The sequence below is a fragment of the Sorex fumeus genome, unplaced genomic scaffold (assembly GCF_029834395.1).
Source record: "Sorex fumeus unplaced genomic scaffold, SorFum_2.1 ptg000054l, whole genome shotgun sequence".
NCBI classification, from domain to species: domain Eukaryota; kingdom Metazoa; phylum Chordata; class Mammalia; order Eulipotyphla; family Soricidae; genus Sorex; species Sorex fumeus.
This window is the reverse complement of record NW_026606111.1, coordinates 3,244,420-3,265,309: the sequence shown is the minus strand read 5'-3', so window position 1 is coordinate 3,265,309 and position 20,890 is coordinate 3,244,420. Positions and strand designations below refer to the sequence as shown.

At 66.7% G+C, this 20,890-nt stretch overlaps 3 protein-coding genes across 5 annotated transcripts; 2 read left to right on the top strand and 1 right to left on the bottom strand.

The window, feature by feature from the left end:
- The first annotated feature begins 3,772 nt into the window (after positions 1 to 3,772).
- Positions 3,773 to 5,091, top strand: FOXH1 (forkhead box H1). Its single transcript, XM_056125290.1, has 3 exons — positions 3,773 to 3,946; positions 4,177 to 4,281; positions 4,375 to 5,091. The coding sequence occupies exons 1-3, from the start codon at positions 3,773 to 3,775 to the stop codon at positions 5,089 to 5,091; spliced, it is 996 nt and encodes a 331-aa protein (XP_055981265.1).
- A 346-nt stretch (positions 5,092 to 5,437) lies between these two features.
- On the bottom strand, positions 5,438 to 10,972 carry KIFC2 (kinesin family member C2). The gene is made up of 18 exons (XM_056125297.1): positions 10,683 to 10,972; positions 10,425 to 10,506; positions 10,146 to 10,303; positions 9,931 to 10,055; positions 9,741 to 9,873; positions 9,597 to 9,662; positions 9,360 to 9,488; positions 9,045 to 9,122; positions 8,833 to 8,947; positions 8,650 to 8,759; positions 8,278 to 8,386; positions 8,030 to 8,187; positions 6,753 to 6,857; positions 6,558 to 6,679; positions 6,343 to 6,466; positions 6,128 to 6,257; positions 5,755 to 6,011; positions 5,438 to 5,686 (listed from the first exon to the last, which is right to left on the bottom strand). The coding sequence occupies exons 1-18, from the start codon at positions 10,779 to 10,781 to the stop codon at positions 5,453 to 5,455; spliced, it is 2,334 nt and encodes a 777-aa protein (XP_055981272.1). The 5' UTR covers positions 10,782 to 10,972; the 3' UTR covers positions 5,438 to 5,452.
- A 557-nt stretch (positions 10,973 to 11,529) lies between these two features.
- On the top strand, positions 11,530 to 20,728 carry LOC130033524 (zinc finger TRAF-type-containing protein 1). 3 transcript variants are annotated; one of them, XM_056125288.1, is made up of 4 exons: positions 11,718 to 11,905; positions 18,098 to 18,336; positions 18,454 to 18,665; positions 20,003 to 20,728. In XM_056125288.1, the coding sequence occupies exons 1-4, from the start codon at positions 11,813 to 11,815 to the stop codon at positions 20,392 to 20,394; spliced, it is 936 nt and encodes a 311-aa protein (XP_055981263.1). In that variant the 5' UTR covers positions 11,718 to 11,812; the 3' UTR covers positions 20,395 to 20,728. The 3 variants fall into 3 exon arrangements, with proteins under 3 accessions (XP_055981262.1, XP_055981263.1, XP_055981261.1); XM_056125286.1 differs by lacking the exon at positions 11,718 to 11,905 and adding an exon at positions 13,771 to 14,363; XM_056125287.1 differs by lacking the exons at positions 18,098 to 18,336; positions 18,454 to 18,665; positions 20,003 to 20,728 and adding an exon at positions 12,100 to 12,810 and having other exon boundaries at positions 11,530 to 11,905.
- Positions 20,729 to 20,890: the final 162 nt, after the last annotated feature.

Genomic DNA, 20,890 nt, shown 5'->3' with positions numbered 1-20,890 from the left:
CTTGCTGTCTCCCCTGGCTGGTCCTGAGGCCTGACAGCAGACTCTATCCCCTCCAAGCCCCACATCATGGTGCTGGCGGTGCTGTAAGGCAGGTACAGAGATACCTTCTTCCAGAACTCTGCCACATTCTCAAGCAAATGTCCTGGCTTCTCCTACCTGGTGTGTGTCCCCATGGGCTTGGAGAAACAAAACCAACATTCAAAAATCCAGCTCACTTCAGTGAACTTTTGGAGGGAGTGCATTTTGGCATCACATCCAGCAGTGCTCAGGGGCTGTCCCTCCTGGCAGGCTCCAGCACTGGGCGCTGTCTCCAGGCCCTCAGGGAGCCTTCTCTCATGTCTGCAACAAGAACTCACTAGCTCGACAATATCCCGCTAACCCAGTCTTGAGGGGCTGTGCTCAGGGCTGGGGTGACACCACACAGCCCCCTGCTCCCACGGGATGCACAGACGGGCCCATCGGCCAGCCAAGTTCTGACTCTGGCCAGCAGAGGGACATTCATGGTTCCCTGTGTAGGGGACTGGCCCGGGGCTCCCTGAGGTCAGATTCATTCCCCACATATCCCCTGGATACTTACACAGTCCCTCACACAAAATGAAGACACCAACAGCCCCAAGAACGGCTGAGAGGGCATCGGGAGAAGCCTGCTGCACTTGGGGCTCCACCTCAGCACCCCTCCACTCGCTGGGCGCTCTGCCCTCTCCTCTGAAGTGGAAGGCCTGCCCGCGGCTGTCACCCCTCCACCCCACACCTCTGCCGCACCCATGCAGTCAGTCTGTGTGTCCTGACTCTATGGGGGTCACAGTCTTAGCCCCCAGCCTCACAGGGTCCCCGCCCTCAGCCCTGGCCACGGAACACACGGAACAAATGAGGCTGGCAGAGTGGCCATTCCGGTCCACTAGCAGGCCAGCCTCTGTGGGGACAGTGAGGAGCCACAGGTAGGGTTCAGGGCGTAGCACGCCTGGGCCCCTCACAGGTGGACTCCGCAGAGACAATGGATGGTCACAGAAGGGCAGAGGGGCGGCAGCCTGGGGACTCGGGGCTGCCCCGGGTCACTGGAGGGTCAGCTGAGCCCAGGGCTCCAACTCTGGGCCCTGTGCAGACCACTTTGCAAAAGGTGGATCACACAGCGCTTTCAGCCGGCAGGCCGGGAGGAGGGTTAGGGCCCGGGGAGGAGGGCGAGCATCAGGCAGGGTCCCCCCTGGACACCGGCGGCCACCGGCCTGGCACTTGCTGGCCTGCGCTTCTGGGCGGTTCTGGGCACGGGTGGGGCCAGGACCCCATGCCACAGGTGAGGTCACCTGCAGCCCGGCCGTACCCGGCACCTGCGCCGCCGGGCTCCGGTTTCTTGTCTGGCCTAACTCCAAGCCCAGCCCGGCGGTCCCTGCTGCGCGGGCCCGTGTCACGCTCGGCGGCCGCAGGGCGACGCCGGGCGCTGCCCACTGGGAGGCCGGGCCAAGCGGGAAGCGGCGGCGGCGGCGGCGGCGCCGTGGGGGTCCCCGCGGCCGAAGCGGCCGCCCCCGGCCACCCCGCGCGCGCGGCCCCGCGTCGCCGGCCCAGCCAGCCCCGCCGCGTCCCCGCGCCGGGCCCCGTCCCCCGGCCCCGCGCCCCCGCGCCCGGAAGCCCGCGCCGCACCTTCCGCCGCCGCCGCCGCCGTCGCCGCCGCCACCAGCGCCGCGCCCGCCGGCCACTCCGGCCTCCCCGCGCTCGTCCGCGCGCCCGGGGGCGGGCCCCGCGCGGCCTTCGCCATGGCAACGCGACACTTCCGGCCGCGCCGCCGCCACCGGAAGTCGGGCGCCTCGCGGGCCGGGGGCGTGGCTGTTCCCGGGCCGGGTCCGGGGCGGCGGGCGCAGCGAGGAGCTGGGCTATCGACCTGAAGGGCCCACAGGACCAGCGTGGAATGGGCCCCGATGCTATCGGGAACAAGCCTGACCTTGACTCCCACCCCCCAGAAGGAAAGAAGGGCTGGGCGATGGCCCGGGGGCTGGAGCGCCTGCTGTGTGAGCAGGCGTGTGGGGGGGGGGGAAGGGGGATGGGGGGGGACTCCGGCGGCGGGGTCCCCTAGCACCATCTCTGGGACCCTTGAGCGCCGTGAGTGTGCCCCCAGCTCCCCGCAAGAACGTACAGGGAGCTAGTACAGAGGTACGGATGTGACTGCCTAGACATGGCATTAGGAACGTGGTAGACTGTGCCCTGGACTCCCCTGAGCACTGAACCAAGAATTGGTGTTAGGAGGTCTCTGAGCACTGCTTGGGAAAGCGACACCCCCCCCCCCCCCGCGGGAAAGAGACACTGTAGGAGAGAAAGACCTGCCATTAATCTGGAAAGCTCTAAAGAAAAGTCTGAGGGGCTGGAGAGATAGCACAGCAGGTAGGGCATTTGCCTTGCATGCGGCCAACCCAGGTTCAATTCCTAGCATCCCATATGGTCCCCTGAGCACCGCCAGGAGTAACTCCTGAGTGCAGAGCCAGGAGTAACCGGGTGTGACCCAAAAAGCAAAAAAAAAATGAATAAAGTGAAGCCTGGGGCCAGGAAGGAACAGCAGTGACAGCAGTGCAGTCCAGAGGAAGCCTGGTAGGGGGCAGGAGAGACAGTACTGCACATGGCCAACCCAGCTTCAGTCCCCAGCACCCCACCAGGAGTGATCCCTGAGCACAGAGCCAGACATCAGCCCTGAGCACTGCTGATCGTGGTCCAGAAACAAACCCAGGAAACCAGAGTAGACAGAGGTCTCTGTGTAAGATGGGATCCTCTGGCACTGCCCCCTGGCGCCAGCTCTGTGTGCCCCACCCTCTAGGAGTCCACAGGAAACACCCAACTCCTGGCCTGAAGTGACACCTGGTGTGTCCCAGTGCTCCTGTGACCTGATCCCAGCATCAGCCATCCTGCCAGGGCCTTGGGTCTCACGCCCATTTGGGCGCCTGGTTGTGGGAACATGACTTGGCTGATGTAAGCCTCCGCGCATCCATCCATCAGGAAGCCCCTGCTCAGGCAGGGCAGCTACCAGGCAGCTCTTTACCTAAAGCTCTTGACCTGTGGAAGCGCTAATCCCATCAGCTTTCCAGCCTGACTGTCTATACCTGGAGTCTCCCTCCTCCCCTGGAACACCCCACATACACGCAGTACAGGACCCCACCCTAGTCCTTGCTCCCCATAACACATCTAGGCTCACTCCCTTCCTCCATGACACCCACCCAAGGGAATGCCCAGGAAACGAGGCCTGGTCAGCTCCCAGGAGCATAGCTGACTGTCTGTGGGTTGGGAAGCAAGTGGCCCCTGGGGAAAGTCCCAGTCATCTGCATCCAGTTTACTGCAGGAAGTTCCCAGATCACCAACTAGGCACTGTTGCATCTTGGCCTTGAACTCTGAGCTGGCCCCACCAGCTTGACCTGGTCAGATCAACCCTCTCTGTTAAATGGGTACGTGATACCCAACTCGGGCAGAGCAAAGTACCTGAGCAAAGTACCTCACTGAGGTGGGCCCCTTTTCCTCCCAGCCTTTAGGGGGTCCCCAGAAGGCGGAAAGCCACCTCAGGCAGCCCCTCCCTTCCAGATTAACTGGAACCTGCTAATTGTGGCCAGTCCTCTGCATAGTCCCCTCCCCCACAGTTATTCCTCCCAGCCAGGCTTCCCCTCCCCCTTTCATCCGAATGATAAAGGGCCCCGCCGGCCTGTCCCCACCGGCCTGCACCCGGCCCTGAGTCCCCGGACCACTGCCCCTTTGCCCTGCGCCCTGCACGGGCCAGGCTCCTGCCCACGCTGCCAGACCCCGAATGGGGCCCTGCAGCAGCCCAGGCCTGGGGCTCCCCAGCGCAGAGCTGCCCTCTCAGCCCCCCAAGAGGAGGAAGAAGAGATACCTGAGGCATGACAAGCCGCCCTACACCTACTTGGCTATGATCGCGTTGGTGATCCAGGCGGCGCCCTCCCGCAGGCTGAAGCTAGCCCAGGTGAGCAGGCGCCCTCCCTACACGAGGTAACTCGCTCGTTTCCTGGGGGGGCGGCCTGTCTCGTGGGGCTGGAGAGAGCAGGGTGCGAATGCATGTATACTGAGCCCGACTAGGATGTGGGGACACCGGACAGGGCCTGCCGGGGTGGATGTGGGGGGCACCGATTGGCGCAGCTGGGGTAAGACTGTGCCGGGGTTGGGGCCGGGCTCACGACTGCCCGACCGTTTCAGATCATTCGCCAGGTCCAGGCGGTGTTCCCCTTCTTCAGGGACGACTACGAGGGCTGGAAGGACTCCATCCGCCACAACCTCTCCTCCAACCCATGCTTCCGCAAGGTGGGGCAGGCGCCGGGGCGGGGCGGGCGCGGGAGCCCCCAGTCCCGGGCCTGGCGGAGGCCGCACCCAAGCCTGCGCTTCCCACTCCCCCAGGTACCCAAGGACCCCGCGAAGCCTCAGGCCAAGGGCAACTTCTGGGCGGTGGACGTGAGCCTGATCCCCGCCGAGGCGCTGCGGCTGCAGAACACCGCGCTGTGCCGCCGCTGGCAGAGCCGGGGCGCGCGCGGCGCCTTCGCCAAAGACCTGGGCCCCTACGTGCTGCACGGCCGCCCCTACCGCCCGCCCGCGCCCGCGCCCGCGCCCGCGCCGCCCGCCCGCGAGGGTTTCAGCATCAAGTCCCTGCTCGGGGAGCCGGGGGAGGCGGCGGGCCGAACGCATCCCACGCCGCCCCGGCCCTCGGAGAGAACCAGCGCGGCGGTCGGGGCGACCTCCCCGGGGAGCGCGAGCGGGCGCTCCCCCGAGCCGGCGCCCTGGCCCCTCCACTTCGCGCAGGGCGCCCCGGACCCGGAGGCAGCCCCCGGCTGGGGGCAGCTGCCCACCTCCTACCTGCCCATCTACACCCCCAACGTGGTAATGCCCCTGGCGCCCCCGCTGCCAGCTCCCTCCTGTCCCCAGTGCCCAGCCTCCACCAGCCCGGCCTACTGGGGGGTGCCTCCTGACCCCCACGGCCCCCCGCGGCTGCTCTGGGACCTGGATGCGCTCTTCCGGGGGGTGCCGCCCAACAAGAGCATCTACGACGTGTGGGTCAGCCACCCCCGGGACCTGGCGGCGCCCGCCCCCAGCTGGCGGCTCTCCTGGTACCGCCTGTGAGGGGGGCGGGGAGGGTGGGGGCGGGGAGCTGCGGCGGCGGCGGTGGCGTCTTTCCGGGGAGAGGGCGGGAACGAAGACCCCACCCGCCCTCAAGCCGGGTGGCCGATAACAGTAAAGGAGCACAACATTTTAATGCCGGGTCTGATTCTTGGCGTGGGGGGGTGGGCGCCCGAGCGGCCACTTGGCTGGAGGTGCCCCGCTGCGTACTGCGATAACCACAGATGGCGATAAGGGGGCCGCGGGCCTGGGGGAGGGGCGGCCGTTCCCGGGCCGGGCCTGCAGCTCTGCGGGGAGTGCGCGGGGGTGGGGGACACCCGGGCTGGCCCGGCGGCGGCCTCTGCCGGCAGAGGCGGGACGCAGGCTACGAGGGCAGGTCCTCCGGGTGCGCCAGGGCTGAGCTGGCGCCGCTGTCGGGGCGTGGACTCGGGGGGCTGCCGGGGGTCCCGGAGAGCGCCGTGTCGGTGCTGAGCGAGGAGGGCGTCCCGGAGCGCGGCGCCCGGCGCCGTCGGGCCGGGCCCAGCTCCACTCGACCCACGCGCTCGGCGAACTTGAGCGAGCACACGGTTTCCCCGAGGTCCTCCAGCCGCGTGGAGATCTGCGGGGCGGCGGAGCGTGAGTCCAGCGGCCGGGCTGGGCTCCCTCGCCCCGCGCGCGCGCGCGCACCTGCAGCAACAGCACCGCGGTGGCGCCAGGCCCGAGCGCAGGCTGCAGCAGGCGCGTGAGCTGCGAGTCGCGGAAGGGCACGTGTGGCCGGCGGGCCCGCAGCGCGGCCATCACACCGCCCAGCGCCAGAAGGGAGCGGTTGATGGTGCGGGCCTCCCGCAGACGCTGAGCGCCTTCCCGGTCTCCGCGCGCCGGCCCCGCCGCCGCCGCCTTCCAGGCACGCTCGGATCCTGCCAGGTCCACCAGGTGCAGCGTGCCTGCAGGGGCAAACCGGCCGCAAGGGAAGTGTCTGTGTGTGGGGGGGAGGGAGGGAGGACTCGGAGCCAGGTACGAGGGGTCGGGGTTGTGCCGGGCCCCGCGCCCACTGAGGTACCTGCGGTGCCCGGGCCCCGCGGAGGGGCGGCTCCGCGAAGCGTCAGCGTGACCAGAGCGTGAGAACGCGAGCTGCGCTGGTTCATGGCGGTGGCGGCGGTGGCCCGGTTGCTTCTCCCCAGGCTCAGCATCTGGCGGGTGGAGGAGGCTGGCCTGTTGCAGGACCCTGCCCCCAGGTGGCGCGCACCACCACCTGCAGCCCACCGGCCACCTTACCTGGTGCAGCGTCTCCAGATTGGGCACATCCCAGTAGGTGAGGCCAGCCACCTGGATCTCCCCCTGGCCTGCTGGACCCTGGCGCACGGCCAGGCGCTCTGGAGGGCCCGGGGCTAGGAGGTCTCTAGCAGGGAGAGAAGCAGGGAGGCTGGGGGGGGGGGGGGGTCTGCCGACAAGAGAGCCCAGGGAGGGAGGGAAAGAGGGAGTGTGCCAACCTCACAGCCTCATTGTAGATCTCCACCATGCTTAGGGTCACCCGGTGTGCGCCTCTGGTGCCCATTTCCCGGAACAGTGACTGCAGCGCCCTAGGAGCGATGCCCGGGTCCTCAGGGGGGCCCTGGGGACAGGGCAGGGTGTCACATGGGCTCCCATCACAGCCCCTGAGCCCCCAAAGCGCCCTTGGTCCCCACCTCCATGCTGTAGGTCTTCCCCGTCCCCGTCTGACCATAGGTAAAGATGCAGACATTGTAACCCCCGAGGCAGGACAGCACCGCTGGCTCCAGCTCCCGGAAGACCTGGGGAAGGTGACAGGAGTCCCAGGTTAGGTTCTGCTCCTGGTCCACACTGGGTAAGCTGTGGAGTGTCCCTTGGGCGGGGAACTACAGAACAGCCCGCGCCAGGAGGGCACAGAGGTCCTGGAGCCTCAGGCAGCAACTCTGTATGAGTCTCATGTCCCAGGAGGACGAAAACATGCAGGGACCACAGAGGTGACTTTTGGCCACAAGGACTGTGGCATGTGGGATGATGGTGGGTCAGGACTGTGGACCTGGCCGGAGAGGGTGCAGAGGCAGCTGGTCTTATTTCCTGTGTACCACTGGAGCATGGCAGCCTTGGGGCCATGACAGCCAGCTTCCCGCCCAGAGGTGACAGTGGTTCGCAGTGCTGGAAAGTCGGACGACCAAGCAAAGGTTAGGGTGGCTGTTGAGGAGGGGCATGGTGGCCTTGCAGAGGGATACCAAAAGAGAGGTGCCTCACATTGCATTGGGCCTTTTGGGGGGCCGCACTCAGATAGCTCTGCTCAGGGACCCTTGTGGGGTTCAGTGAACCATAATGGGTGCTGGGGATTGAACCTGGGTCAGCTGAGTGCAAAGCAAACACCTTATACACGGTACTACTTCTAGCCTCTGTATCATGTGGTACTACTTCTAGCTTCTGTATCATGCGGAGCTGGAAGGACACGCCCAGAAGGCCATCTCAGCAGGTGGCTGGGAGGACGTTAGTTGCAGGGTGAGGAGGGGGCTCATGGTTGAGGCTGGGCAGTTTGTGGACAAACAGGAGTTGGGGGCCCATGCTCAGCTCTGCACACACTTTCTTAAGAAAGTGAGCCTCCTCCTTGCCAGACCTGTCCCCTCCAGCTCTGAGTCAGGGAAGCAAAAGCCTGGCACAATCTGCCGTGGAGGTGTGCCACCTGTGCACACAGCTAGAGCTTGCACTGTAGCCCCAGGAGAGGCGTTTGCCCGGCCATGCAACTCAACAGCTTCATTCCCCTTAGCTTCCGGATATGGTCCTGTCTACACAGAAGGCTGTTTCCGGCTCTGCAGAGCCTGTTGGAAGCAGGGCAAAGGGGCCCTCAAGGAAGGAAAGGAGGGCCTGGCCCTTCCTGCTGAGCCAGCCACTGTCTTGTGGGCAGCTGGTGGGCAGGGAGGGGTGATTAGGGAGGAGGTGCCAGGGCTGAGTGCAGGGTCACCTCCTCCTGGCTGGCGTCCGGAGGAAAGACCCAATCAAGACGGAAGCGACGATGGCGGCCTCGATAGCAGGTGGAGATGGTGCCACCAGGACCTGGTTCGGCATTCACCAGGCCAGAGGGCATCCCTGGTCTCAGGCGACACAGAACGCGGATGTTTCCTGGGGTGAAGATGGGGCCTGAGGTAAGAAGGTGCACTCCCCCCGCCGCAGCTGCCGCGGTCACTGCCCTGCCCCTACATTCGTACATACCCTTGAGCTCCAGCAGCCGGCCCGGGCATCCAGGTGAGGGTCTCTGCTGTTCTGCTGGGAGCTGCGTGCCAGCCCCACCAGCTGACAGTGCCCCCAGAGCCCAGGAAACCTGAGGGAACATGGTGTGGGGAGACCACCAGGAGCTGGGGAGGGATGGGGTGTCCCGGGGTGTGTGGGGCCTCCCAGCCATGTTGACCCAGTTTTCAGGGTATCGTTGGGTAAAGCCCCAGGCTCACTACCAGTCCTGGGAAGGTTTGCTGTCACCCCAATCTACATGAACAAAGCAGGACCCAAAGGTGAGGTCACTCAAGTCCCATGGGGAGGGTTGCAGGAGCACGGGGGCTCTGGAGAGCTTGTCCGGTGGGTGCTGACCTGGCCCTGGGCCTCGCTCAGGGAGCCTTGCCAGCTCTGAGTGAAGGTGCTGACCAGGCCTCGGAGGTCCCCGCAGCCCTGGCGCAGGCTGGCCATGCGTGCCCGAAGCCCTGCAGTGGAGGCAGGAATGAGGGGAGCCCTGCCCAGAGCAGGGGGCTAGCCCCTCCCTGGGCCCCCCAGTACCTGCCAGCTGCCCGTGCACCTGCTGCAACTCCCGCCTGCAGTTCTGCTCCATCTCCTGCTGCAGCTGCCGGAGGGCCCCCCGCAGGTCCTGCAGCTGCACCTCCTGCCCCCCCAGCTGCCCCCCCCATCACTGAGGAAACAGGCACTCACCAGGCCCCACCTCATGCGCCCCCTCCTAGGCCCCCACCTCCTGGCCCTGGGCTTGGACCCACCTGCACCCGGAGGGCCTCAGTGGAGTCCTGGGCCTCCTGCAGACGGTCCTGCAGCTCGGCCAGGACCTTTGCCTCCTCCTGTGGGGGTGGGGGGGGGCAGGGGCAGCTCAGCGAGGCCATGGGGGGGTCAGTGTGTGCTCCTGGAGAGACAGGCGCAGTGGCCAGCCACATGCAGGCCACTTTCCCCTGTGCCTCTGTTCTTGGGGTCCAACCCTGGAGCTGACCACAGCTCTGTATCATGAGGCCCGAAGCTCCTGCTGGGCCCGGTATGCAGGAGCCCATGCTAGGCGCTCAGGCAGCTAACAGGTAGTGTACCTGGGGGGCCCTCGGGGGGGAGCTGGGTCCCCAGTGCAGCAGCAGGTCCCTGGTGAGGCTCAGACTCTGCTTCAGGGCCTCGTTCTCCAGGGTCAGGTGCTGAACCCGCTTCTCTGAATCTGTCGCCCCCTGGTGGAGAACGAACACTCAGCCCAGCATCAGCCCCCAGCCCGCCTCCTGCTGCGGGGGGGGGGGGGGGGGGGGGGGGGGGGGGCAGCCCCAGGGAAGGCTCCTCACCACGCCCAGGCGCAGCTGATCCAGTTCCTCCTCCTGCAGGTCCAGCTGCTGCTTCAGTTCTTCCAGCTGGGCATGAAGGATGGGCAGAGGGTGAGCACCTTCCTCCAGCATTCGCCCAGACCCTGCTGCCTCCTGGCCCCTCACCTGACCAAGAATGAGCTGCTCCAGCCGCTGCCAAGCCCTCTGCTCCTCCTCCACCTGGGCTTCATCTCGGGGACCCGGGGAAGGAGCGTCTTCCTGAGATGAGGGCCCTGGAGCGGGGTGCACAGGCTCAGGGCTGGCACTCTGGGCAGCTCGGTGCCTATGGCCAGCCCCCTTCCAGCCGACTACTCACGCACCATCATCCGGTGTGGGGGTCTGCTTCCCTGGGACTGACTGCCTCCACCGAGGGCTCCGGACCCAGGCCAGCAGGGCCAAAAGCTGGCCGGTGACTGTCAGTAGCGGAGGTATGTCGCTGGGCTGTGTCGGAGACCAGAGTCGGCACCAAGTCCCTCCCGGAGGGCCCTGGGATGGGGATGCGCTCCCCTCCCACCTCCCACCACTCCTCACCTTGCTCAGGTCCAGAGGGTTCCCGCAGCTCTCTTCTGCCCCCAGCTGGACCGAGAGGAACTCTGCGAGGCGCACAAGCGCCTCTTCCAGGGACACCTCGGCCGGCCGGCGCTCGGCGGCGGCGCGCGGTCCGGACCCATCCTCCGACTCCGCGCAGCCTGGACGGGTGGGAGGCGGGCTGCGTCAGGCGGGCTGCGTCCGGCACCTGCAGGACCCTCCCGGCCAGGCCGAACGCGGAGCTCCCAGGGTGCAGCGTTGCCACGCACCGGCGTCACCTACCCACCAGGCCGGTCAGCTCGTTCCACAGCTCGGCCGGTGACTGGCCGGACCGGCGGCGGCCCTCCGGCTTACAGCGGGCACTCTAGGGAGGGAGCGGGGGCCCCTGAGAGAACAGCGACCCGTGGCGCCCACCCCCGCTCCACCCTTCCCTGCGAGTCTCCGCGCATCCAGCATCAGCCGGGAGCCCAGGTCCTGGCGCGACCTGCTCCCGACGCCGAGGCCGGAAAGCGCTGCTCGGCGGCCCTCCCCAGCCCTCACCTGCGCAGCGTCCTCGGAGCGGGCAGCCGCCGCTGCGCCTCCATCCCTGCGGAAGAGGCTGTAGAAGATGTAGATGAGCAGCGAGTAGAAGGCGTACATGGGGGCGCAGGGCGGCAGAGGGCCCCGCGTCCCCGCGCCCGCACTCCGCACCCGCGCGCCGCAGAGCGGGTGCGCATGCTCGGCCGCCCCCACGCGCGGACCCGGCAGGCGGGGAGAGCCCAGGAGAGGGGAGCGCGAGGCAGGTGTCCCCGGAGCCGCGCTGGCCTCCTGCGCAGAACGGGCGCGGAGAGCGCGGGCCAAGCCCCACCCCGCGCCCTCTCCTAATTCTCCGTGCCCAGCGCGAGGGCTCAACGCCCCCCGCCAGGCTCCCCAATTATCTCCCCATACCAGCCTCTCCCCCGAGAAGCCCCTCTTCAACCGAACCTCCTTCCGCCCCTCACGGCCACAATCCACCCGTTCCCACGCGCTGGCCCTCTGCCCCGCCCGCCCCGCCCCTCCCCTCCACGGGGCCCCGCACAGCCACGCCCTCCGCGGAACCACGCCCATAGCCACGCCCACAGCCCCTCGCCTTGGCGGGACCGGATGCTCCCAGAGTCGTCCGTGCCCCAGTTCCCGGTCCCCGCGCGGTCTCGCGTGCCTCCAGCCGGCCCCGCCTCCGCGCCTGGGCCGAGGCCCCGCCCCGCCGCTCTAGCCGTCGCTCCTCTCGCTGGTCCGCGGCCAGGCGCGGTGGCTGGCCGAGGCCTCCCGCTCCGCACCGCACCGCGTCGGGCCGGGCCGGGTCGAGCCGCGCTACCCGAGGACATCCCCTCACTTGTTTCTCTTCCGGGCGGAGCCCCGAGCACGGAGACGGCGCCGACTAGGGGACGAGGCCGCGGGCGCCGGCTCCCCTCTGCCGCTGGCCCCGCGTCCGCTCGGCTCCCGCGCACCCAGCCTGCCGCGCGCCGCGTTCCCTCTCCTGCTCTCGGCCGAATTCTCCCCCTCTTCTTCTCCACAGTTGTCTCCGGCGGCCTCGGGACTGCGGGGAGTTTTGCATGAGCCTGTTCCAACGTGTTGAGGCCGGGGGTCAGCGGAGCCGCCGCGAAGGCTCCAACTCTTCCCCTTGGCTGGAGCGCGCCGTCCCCCGAGGTGCCATGGCCCCCAAAGCTTGGGGCGAGTGGAGCACGGCCCTGTCCCACCTGGTGCTGGGAGTGGTGTCTCTGCACGCAGCTGTAAACACTGCCCAGGTGAGTGCCACGGGGAGGTCGGGACAAGTTGGGTTGCTCTCGGAAACGAGGATCCCCATGCCGGGCCCCGGATCCCAGAAAAGGGGGCTGTGGCGGGAGGGAGTCTGGAAATCAGGCTCCTGGGAGCCCCCCAGCCCTCTCTCGCATGAGGGAAAGCCTGGCCTCTTCCCACGCCCCCTGCCCTGTGTCCACAGGCCAGCCGAGGGGCTGCTGCTGGCTTCCTGCTCCAAGCCCTAGCTGCTGCCACTATGCTGACCCCAGGGCTAGGCACTGATGAAGATGGCTTTGCTGGATCCTGGGTAGCCACTGTCATCGGCCTGCCCCTTTTAGCCTTTGACTTCCACTGGGTGAATGGGGACCGTTCCTCAGCCAACCTGCTCCTGGGAGGAGGCATGGTGCTGGCAGTGGCTGGCGAGCACCTGGGCGCCGAGGCCCGCTCTGTGGCAGGCCAGGCTGTGGTGCTGGTGGTGGCAGTGACCATCCTCATCGTGGCCGTTTTCACCACCAACACGTACGGTATGTGGGGGGGCGTGATGCTGGGCACCGCAGGACTCCTGAGCCGGCTGGACCAGGACAGCCTGCTGCCACTGCCCAAGGAGGATGTGTGTCGCTGGACCCTGGCCGCAGGCAGCTGGGCCTACCACCGTGCCCTGCACGCACAGCACCTGCAGTGGGAGTGATAGCTACAAATGCGGGCAGCTTCACCTTGACTGGGACCTCTCCACAGGGGGCATCTTGTAGGTTGCAGCCCAGGGCTGTCTGTGTGTGGAAGCTGCTCCTCTTCTGAGTTGCTGAGAATAGATGCTTACCTAGCCCAGAACATTTGGGTACCTGCATCCAGGAAAGACATTGTTGTGGGGTACAGAGTGATTTTGTCTCCAATAAACCATAGGGACTCAGCAGGAGTGTGAAATCTGTCCATTAACAAGTGGGCAGGACAGGGCCTCCCCGCCCCACCCCACCTCTGCTTCCCTATCCTGGCCTGCTGCTGCATCACTGATAGAGGGCAGCCTAAGGGAGGAGGTGCACCTACCTTGCCCATTGCCAAATCAGGTTACATTACTGGCATCCGATATGGTCCTGAGCCCACCGGGAGTGATACTGAGTGCAGCGCCAGGAGTCACCTCCTAAGCTCCGCCCAAAAACTTAAAAGAAGGCAGCCTGGACTGGAAGGCACCCTACTCCTGAGCCCTGGGTCTCCTCGGATGCTGTAGCGCTTAGAGTGATCTTGTGCCACCTGGCAGATGGCCCTTTGGGGCAGTGACCTTCAAGGGGTGGGTAGGAAAAACTGGACCTCAGCTGTTGCCCCCTTATGCTATCCCAAGCACACAACCCCTTCCAGGGCTGGCCACTGATACTTGAAATCCTGATTCCCTAAGACCCTGGCTGGCTTTCAGCGCCCTGCCCCAGGGTTAGGAAACAAGATTGGACCGAGTAGCTGCTTAGATGAGGGGGCTCTAGCAGCCCCCTGTGCTCATCTAAGTAGAGCGGGTCACGCGCAGGACCAAGGTGGTGGCCGGCACGATTTCTTGCACTGACCCCTGCCCTCTGGCGCGCCCGGCACACATTCATGGGAGCCTAGGCGCACAATAGCCCAGGACCAGCCACCCTGGAGGATGGATCCAGAGGCCCCGGATCGCTCCCGGGCCGCCCCGGAAGCGCCTCTCTTCCCCCGTCCCCGGGACCGCTCCGCGCCAGGTGCACGCCCCGCCCCCACCCCGGGATCGCCCGGCCCCTCCCCTTTCTGCAGGGGCGGCCCTCGCGCGCCCATTGGCTTCGTCAGCCGCGCCGGCTGGCCCCGAGCGGCGCGCCCATTGGTCCCGCGAGGCTCACGTGACCCGGAGCCGAGGGGGCGGCGGCGGCGGCGGCGGCGGGGGAGCGCGCAGCGAAAACAAAGATGGCGGCCGCGCCGGGGTCGGTGGCCGCGGCGACTGCGGGGCGACGCGCGGGCCGGAGCCTCTGAGGCGGCGGCGCCGGGAGCGGGGCGGCGGGGTCGCTGCGGCGGCGAGAGGGCGGCGGGAGCGCGCGGCGGCCCCAACTCTAGCCGCGGGAGCGCGCCGGCGCCCGCCCGCCGGGCCGGCCGGCTGCGATGTCCGGCGCCGAGGAGGCCGGCGGGGGCGGCCCGGCCGCGGGGCCCGCGGGTGCCGTGCCCGCCGGGGCCGGGGGCGGAGCCGGGGCCGGGGCCGGGGCGGCCGCGGGGCCGGCGGCGGCGGCGGCGGCGGCGCTGGGCGAGGCGGCGGGGCCCGGGCTCCCGGACGAGGCGGGCCTGGCCGGCGCCCGGCAGCTGCAGGAGGCGGCCGGCGACCCCGACGCGCCGCCCAAGAAGCGGCTGCGCGCGGCCGAGGCGGCCGAGGCGGCGGCGGCGGCGGCGGCGGGCAGCGGGAAGCTGGAGGAGCGGCTCTACTCGGTGCTGTGCTGCACCGTGTGCCTGGACCTGCCCAAGGCCTCCGTGTACCAGGTAGGGCCGCCGGCCGACCCCGCCCCGGCCGCCCCGGCCCGCGCCTCCCGCGCTCGGCGACCCTCCTCCTCCCGGGACCCCCTGCGCCCCCTCCCGCCCCGCCGCGGCCTCCCTGCAGCTGTGCCCACCCGGTCTCCCCCGGCCGCCCGGGGCCGGGCCAGACCCCCGGCAACCACACCCCCGCCGGGTGGTCGGTATGAGGCCGGGGCCTAGCCCAGACCGCCCGGTGCGCGCCGCGCCCGTAGGCCCCCGGCCCCGTGGACCTGGCCTGGGCTGTTGCTTCTTTGTCTCAGCTTCTCCTGCCCTGCTGCGCCCGCGCCTGAGCTGTAACCAGCAGGCGGTACCCCGGGCCTTTCCTTTGTGCCGCGGGCCGCCGGACCTGGGGCTGAGTCCCTGACCAGCCCGCTCTGGCCTGGCCTTACGTTGCCGGGGCACCGGAGGGGGCCGGGGGTGCCTGGGATGTGCAGGAGAGGCCGTGGGAGCTTCCCTGTAGGCTGTGGGCAGGCCTTGGGGTGCCCCTCGCCGCTTCGCCCCAGTTGCCCAGTCAGGCCCCGTGACTGCTGGAGGGAAGGGGTCTTCCTTCTTGCGGCCTTGAAGGGACAGTGGGGAGGGGGTCTCCAGCTTCCTCTGCAAGTGAGTGAAACTGTTTCCTGGCTACCCAGTATAGAAAACCTGGCTCTGGCAGCCAGAGCTGCCAGGGCCAGCTGTGCCCGGAGCCCTGTGCTGCCCTGGGCCCGGGAAGCAAGCAAAAAGCTGGGCAGTGGTGCTGAGTGGAGGTCAGCACTCTGGCCTCGCGGGCTGGTCACTACTTTCTGGGAGAGGCGAGCTCTGATTCCTCCGCCTGGGCCGAAGCCGTGAGCGCTAGACTTTCCGTGAGACTGGGAATGTGGAGGTCCTCAGGGACTCAGCAGTGACCCGCCGGCTGCATCAAAGTTGGGCTTGTTACTGGTGGGATCTGAATCCTGCACGCATGGGTCCCCTACTTGGCCTGGGCCATGTTCCTCAGCTGACTGGTGCCACCACCCTCACGCAGGTGGCACATCCTGCTCAGTTCTTGCTGGCCACTTGACCTGACTTCACTGACAAGTGCTCAGGGTCAGCGCCAGGGAGACTGGGCAAGCCTGGGGCTTACTCAGGCCCTGCTGCAGAATGTGGCTGGGGGCAGCAAAGGCACAGAGTGACTTGGGGGCTTGCTCCCGGGCTCCAGCCCTACTTGGACACTGACAGGAACTCTTGGGCAGCAGTGAACACTGGAGCACAGGCAGGCTGTCCCCAGGTCTGTGCCTGGCCCACAGGCCAGCTGCTATACACACCCTTGATCCCGTACCAGTGGCCGTCGGCCTCTTAGGGTGGGCAGGGCAGGCCCATTGACTGCTTTGATGCTCTGTGTGGGTGTCAGGTGTGGCCTTGATGACTGGCCCAGCAAGGTATGTGGCCACCTTCTGGAATTCTGGGCAGGCAGGTGCTCCAGGGACCTTCATGGGGAGGCCTGACCCTGTCTGGGGGGGGGGCTGCTGCTATGTGTGGCCTGGAGAAGAGGCCTTGGGCTCTTCTGATGTTACTGGTAGGATCTGAACCCTGGGATATGGCCTCCCAGGCTGTCACAGCCCATCCCTTGGCTATCACATCCTCCATGTTCACAGCCTGTCTGCAGGGAGCAGCTTGGCCTCGCTGGGGGGAAGTTTGATTGGGTCCTCTGATGGCCTGGGCTGTGGGCAGTGCTCACTCCTTAAGCTATGTGTGCCCTCCTTGCCCCTTTGGGAGCTCCATGGTCCCTGTAGCACCCTCATTCACAAGGTGCAGGCCCTGACCCAGGCCAGTGGTCACCAGGCTGTGCTGGTCAGAGACTCTACCTCGGCCGCGTCCCCAACTGATGGTATGGCCTTAGGGTCCCTCCCTCATGCCTTGTCCAGACTCTGTTCAAGGGGACTGAGTCCACCACAGAGTTGAGGTACCTCCTGGTACCTCACCCACTTCCCAAACTCAGAGAGTTGACATTTATGGATTCTTGGCTGGGTGAGAAACACTTCCTTGTCAACTTCCTTGATTGGGGTGGGAGTTGGCCTTTCACCTAGGAAGTACTTGGTTTCTGTGTTCTAGTGACTTCTGGTTCCCAGGGATTTGAAGATTAGAGGCCCATCTTCACCTGGATCCACTGTGCAACTTGGTTTCTATGCCAGCCTCTTCCTGCTCCCTGGATAAAAGGGTCAGGAGTGACTTGACCAGGCCTGCGGATGCAGGATGCACATCCTGGAGCTGGACAGTCTCCAGCTAGGCTGCAGGGTGGCTGCCCACAGGACCCCAGCTTCCAGGCTATGTGCTCTGGACTTGTTTCCCAGAGTCGGGAGAGGCTTGCCACAGCCAGGACCTGGGGAGCAGGTCCAGTTGCTCATCCGCGGCTGTAGAAGCCTTTGCCAGGTCTGACCCAAAAGTGAAGACACACTGGAGGGTTCCTTTTGGGGGAGCGGGATGGGAACCCCCGGGAGGAAGAGAGGGCTCCTTCCCAGCAGACCTTGCTCTCTCATCCACCCCACCCCCCGCCAGGCACCTCCTGGCTGGGGCACTGCTGGTCACGTGTCTGGGTACCAGGTGATGAGTGGTGTGCCTGGCATGTCGCTGCCCTGCACACAGCACACTGCCACCAGCACTTGTCTTCCAGAGGCTGCAGGTGGGGGGACTTTTCTGGTGGTGGCGGCCTTGCTGTGACCCATCCACTGGGTTCCCCCAGAGTGTGCCTGTCCTTCAATTACTGAGGTGGGGCGTCTGGTCTGGTGGGCTGTGTGAGCCAAAGGGCCAGTGATCCTACAGCTCCCAGTCAGAGCTGAGCCTCTGCCCGGCCTGGCCCCCCAAGGAAGGGCTAGAAGGCCGGTGAGGGATGAGCAGGGCGGATGGAGGGCTGGGGGAGCTGGCCTGGAAGAATGTGGGAGACCCCCAGAGCTGCAGGGTCTCGGAAGGGGACTGGGCTCCTTTAAGACAGAACCAAAGTTGGGGTGTTGCCTGGCAGCCACTTTGAGGAATGTGAGCACAGTGGGAGGTCCTCTTCTCCCCTTTCAAGAAGAGGGGTCTGCGTGCAGCACCTACAAGGGCTCCGGAGGAGGAGTTGAGCTGTGGCCTCTGCACAGTAGTCTGAGCACATCCTCTGCTCCGCTGCGCGTCGTGTCCAGTTTCTCCCGCATGGCTCCGTCCACCTGGCTCCTCCTACACCAGGGGAACAGCAGGGACCTCGTAGCCAAAGGCTGTCTGGAAGTGGCCACTGTGAGGCGCTCTCCAGATGGAAACAGACACCCTTGTGTCTGCCAGGCGTGAGGATACACAACTGTCCCCGCTCCCGTGCCTTGGAGCCCCTAAACAGGCAGAGCCACAGGCCCACAGCCTATGGGCTCCCGCACACCCTGTCCTGAGAGCAGCATGCCTCCCCAGTCACCACCGAGAGGCCCAAGACAAGCTATGGCTGCCTCACCTGTGGGGGCAGTGCCTGTCCCCTCCTTCCCTCCCTCCTGCAGCAGCCCCTGGCCGGGGCCACCGTCATCGTGTCCACCTGGAGAGGCTCAGCCCCAAGCAGCGAGGCCATGTGCAGACCAGTGGCCTCCCTGAGGAGCCCGAGGGCCACCCTGGCGCGTCCCCTTGTGGCGTGGGTGGCCCTGTGCTGGGCACTGTCCGCAGTGGCGCCTTGAGGCCAGCAGGCGCGAGCGGACATACAGGTCTGCGGCTCACCTTCCTTTCCTTCTCCGCAGTGCACTAACGGTCACTTGATGTGCGCTGGCTGTTTTATCCACCTACTAGCAGATGCCCGGCTGAAGGAGGAGCAGGCCACGTGCCCCAACTGCCGCTGCGAGATCAGTAAGAGCCTCTGCTGCCGCAACCTGGCCGTGGAGAAGGCCGTGAGTGAGCTGCCGTGCGAGTGCGGCTTCTGTCTGCGCCAGTTCCCCCGCTCCCTCCTGGAGAGGCACCAGAAGGAGGAATGCCAGGACAGGTAGTGCGGGGGTGGCCGGTGCCCACCAGGCCTGTGGCGGAGGTGCGTGCTCTTGCCTCCCACCGGGAGGGCGTGGGGGAGTCGGGCCAAGCTGTGACCAGCGCTCGCCTTCCCTAGGGTGACCCAGTGCAAGTACAAGCGCATTGGCTGCCCGTGGCACGGCCCCTTCCATGAACTGACAGTGCATGAGGCCGCTTGTGCCCACCCCACCAAGACGGGCAACGAGCTGATGGAGATCCTGGATGAGATGGACCAGAGCCACCGCCGAGAGATGCAGCTGTACAATGGCATCTTCAGCCTGCTCAGCTTCGAGAAGATTGGCTACACAGGTGAGGCGCCTGCCGCCCCTTGCTGCATGGGGTGTGTGCGGAGGGGAACTGGGGCCGCAGGCACTGGACAGGTTCTGGCCAGTGGGAGGATGCCTCGGGGAGAGGAGGCAGGGCCACACCTGGGGCATCCGCATGGCTCTCAGAGGCACCTGTCCCTCGGGGTCGGGTCCCCCTGGGGCGGGGCTGCACAGCCTCCAGGCCACAGGGGCTCGAACCAGGAGGTGTGTGTGGGTGCGGGGGCCGCACAAACACTGCTGCCGGGCTGGGGGGCGGTCACTGCAGTGGCCACAGAAGGAGCAGCTGAGGGGGGCCCGCTCACAGCAGAACTGGGAGTGGATGCCCAGGGAAGGGCAGGCCAGACTGCACCCACCCAGGCTCACTGGATCTCGTGGGCTCTTCGGGCCGTGGCCACCACCTCTGGACACGTTGGGGAGCAGGATCCAGGCCAGAGCCTGGCTCAGACCCAAGAATGAAGCTGACGCTGGGGCCACCTGGGAGATGCAGCCGCCACTGCCCAGCCCACTGCGGGCGGCCACTGAGCTGTGCGGGCGGCCAATCAGCTAGTCACACCTGGACTGGGTTGGGCTCAGTGTGGGCCTCTGCAGCCTGAGAGGCCACATGTGTGGGCCCAAGTAGCAGAAGGCTGCAACCCCCATTAGTCACAGCCTCACCATCCTGGGCAGCTGGGCGCCGTGCCCCAGGCAGGCCAGGCCAGGACTCAGGGGTCCCGGTGGGCCCAAGATTCACGTGCGCGGCAGTGACTGGGGGTGGGGGAGCCCCCTCCATGCAGAAGGACTGGTCGGCTCCCGGCTGCACTGAGAGAACTATGTGACGGCTGAGCCGCCACCGACTGACCGGCATGAGCGTGCACTTGCTCGCCCAGACACCAGCCCTGCGCTGGGCCCCACGGCTGATGCCCGTGCAGCCCTCCCGCCAGCTTTTCTGGCATATGTATCGGAACCAATAAAGTCACTGATTCTCAGAACCGCATCCTGTCTGTGTGTCTGCTTCCCCACGCCCGGGGCCGGGCCTCCCTTCGGCTGGGCCGGCCTGGGGAGGGCCAGCAGGGAGGCCCACGGGGTCGGGGCTGAGCTGGCCTGGGACACGGTCCGACTCTGGCAGCCTCCCGCCTCCGTGCAGCTAATGCGTGTCATTCTGTTATAGTTCCCCAGCTTGTGGCCTCCGTTTGCCATAGTTGCGTTTGGTTTGCCTTGTGACGAGTAGAACGCGCTGTGCTGGTAAGTGCCTTCCTCCCTGGCTGAGCCCGAGTCCTCAGCCGTGGGAAGGCGCCTCACAGCCCTGCCCGCTCTCACGGCACCCGCCCCTGTCTCCCGCAGAGGTCCAGTTCCGGCCCTACCGAACGGACGACTTCATCACACGCCTGTACTACGAGACGCCCCGCTTCACGGTGCTCAGCCAGACGTGGGTGCTCAAGGCACGCGTCAACGACTCAGAGCGCAACCCCAGCTTGTCGTGCAAGCGCACGCTCTCCTTCCAGCTGTTGCTCAAGAGCAAGGTCACGGCGCCCCTGGAGTGCTCCTTCCTGCTGCTCAAGGGCCCCTACGACGACGTGAAGATCAGCCCCGTCATCTACCACTTCGTCTTCACCAACGAGAGCAACGAGACGGACTACGTGCCGCTGCCCATCGTCGACTCTGTGGAGTGCAACAAGCTGCTGGCCGCCAAGAACATCAACCTGCGGTTCTTCCTGTTCCAGATGCAGAAGTAGGCGGCCCACCGCTGGCCACACCTGCCCGCAGCTTCACAGAGCTGTCACCCGTCCTGGCGGGGGGAGCGAACGTGACCAAACCTTGGGAAGTCTGTCTGCATGCGTGTGTGAAGGTGTGAGCGCCCGCCACCTCCCTGCGCCCACCTGCCCTGTCCCAGTGCCTGAGGCTGGGCCGCCCACGCAGGAGACAGGCTCAGGGACTGGGCGGGTTGCCAGCAGTGACCCAGCCCCACCACGCGCCCTGGTGCGCTGCCTGCTCTGGGCCGGACTCGGGGCCTCGCTGACTTGGGACTGCACATTTGATGGCAATTAAAAAAGGCACCCTTGTTTCCCACTTTCTGTTTTGTTGGACGGCGTGGCTGTTAACGACAGCTGGAAGTTCGGTTTGACCTGGCGTCAGAGCCTGCCCACCCACCCCTGTCCCCACACTCGGTTGCTGTCCCCTGGGTCCCAAGTCGCTCTCCCAGAGGCCCCGGACCCCTCCCCCCCCCCCCCG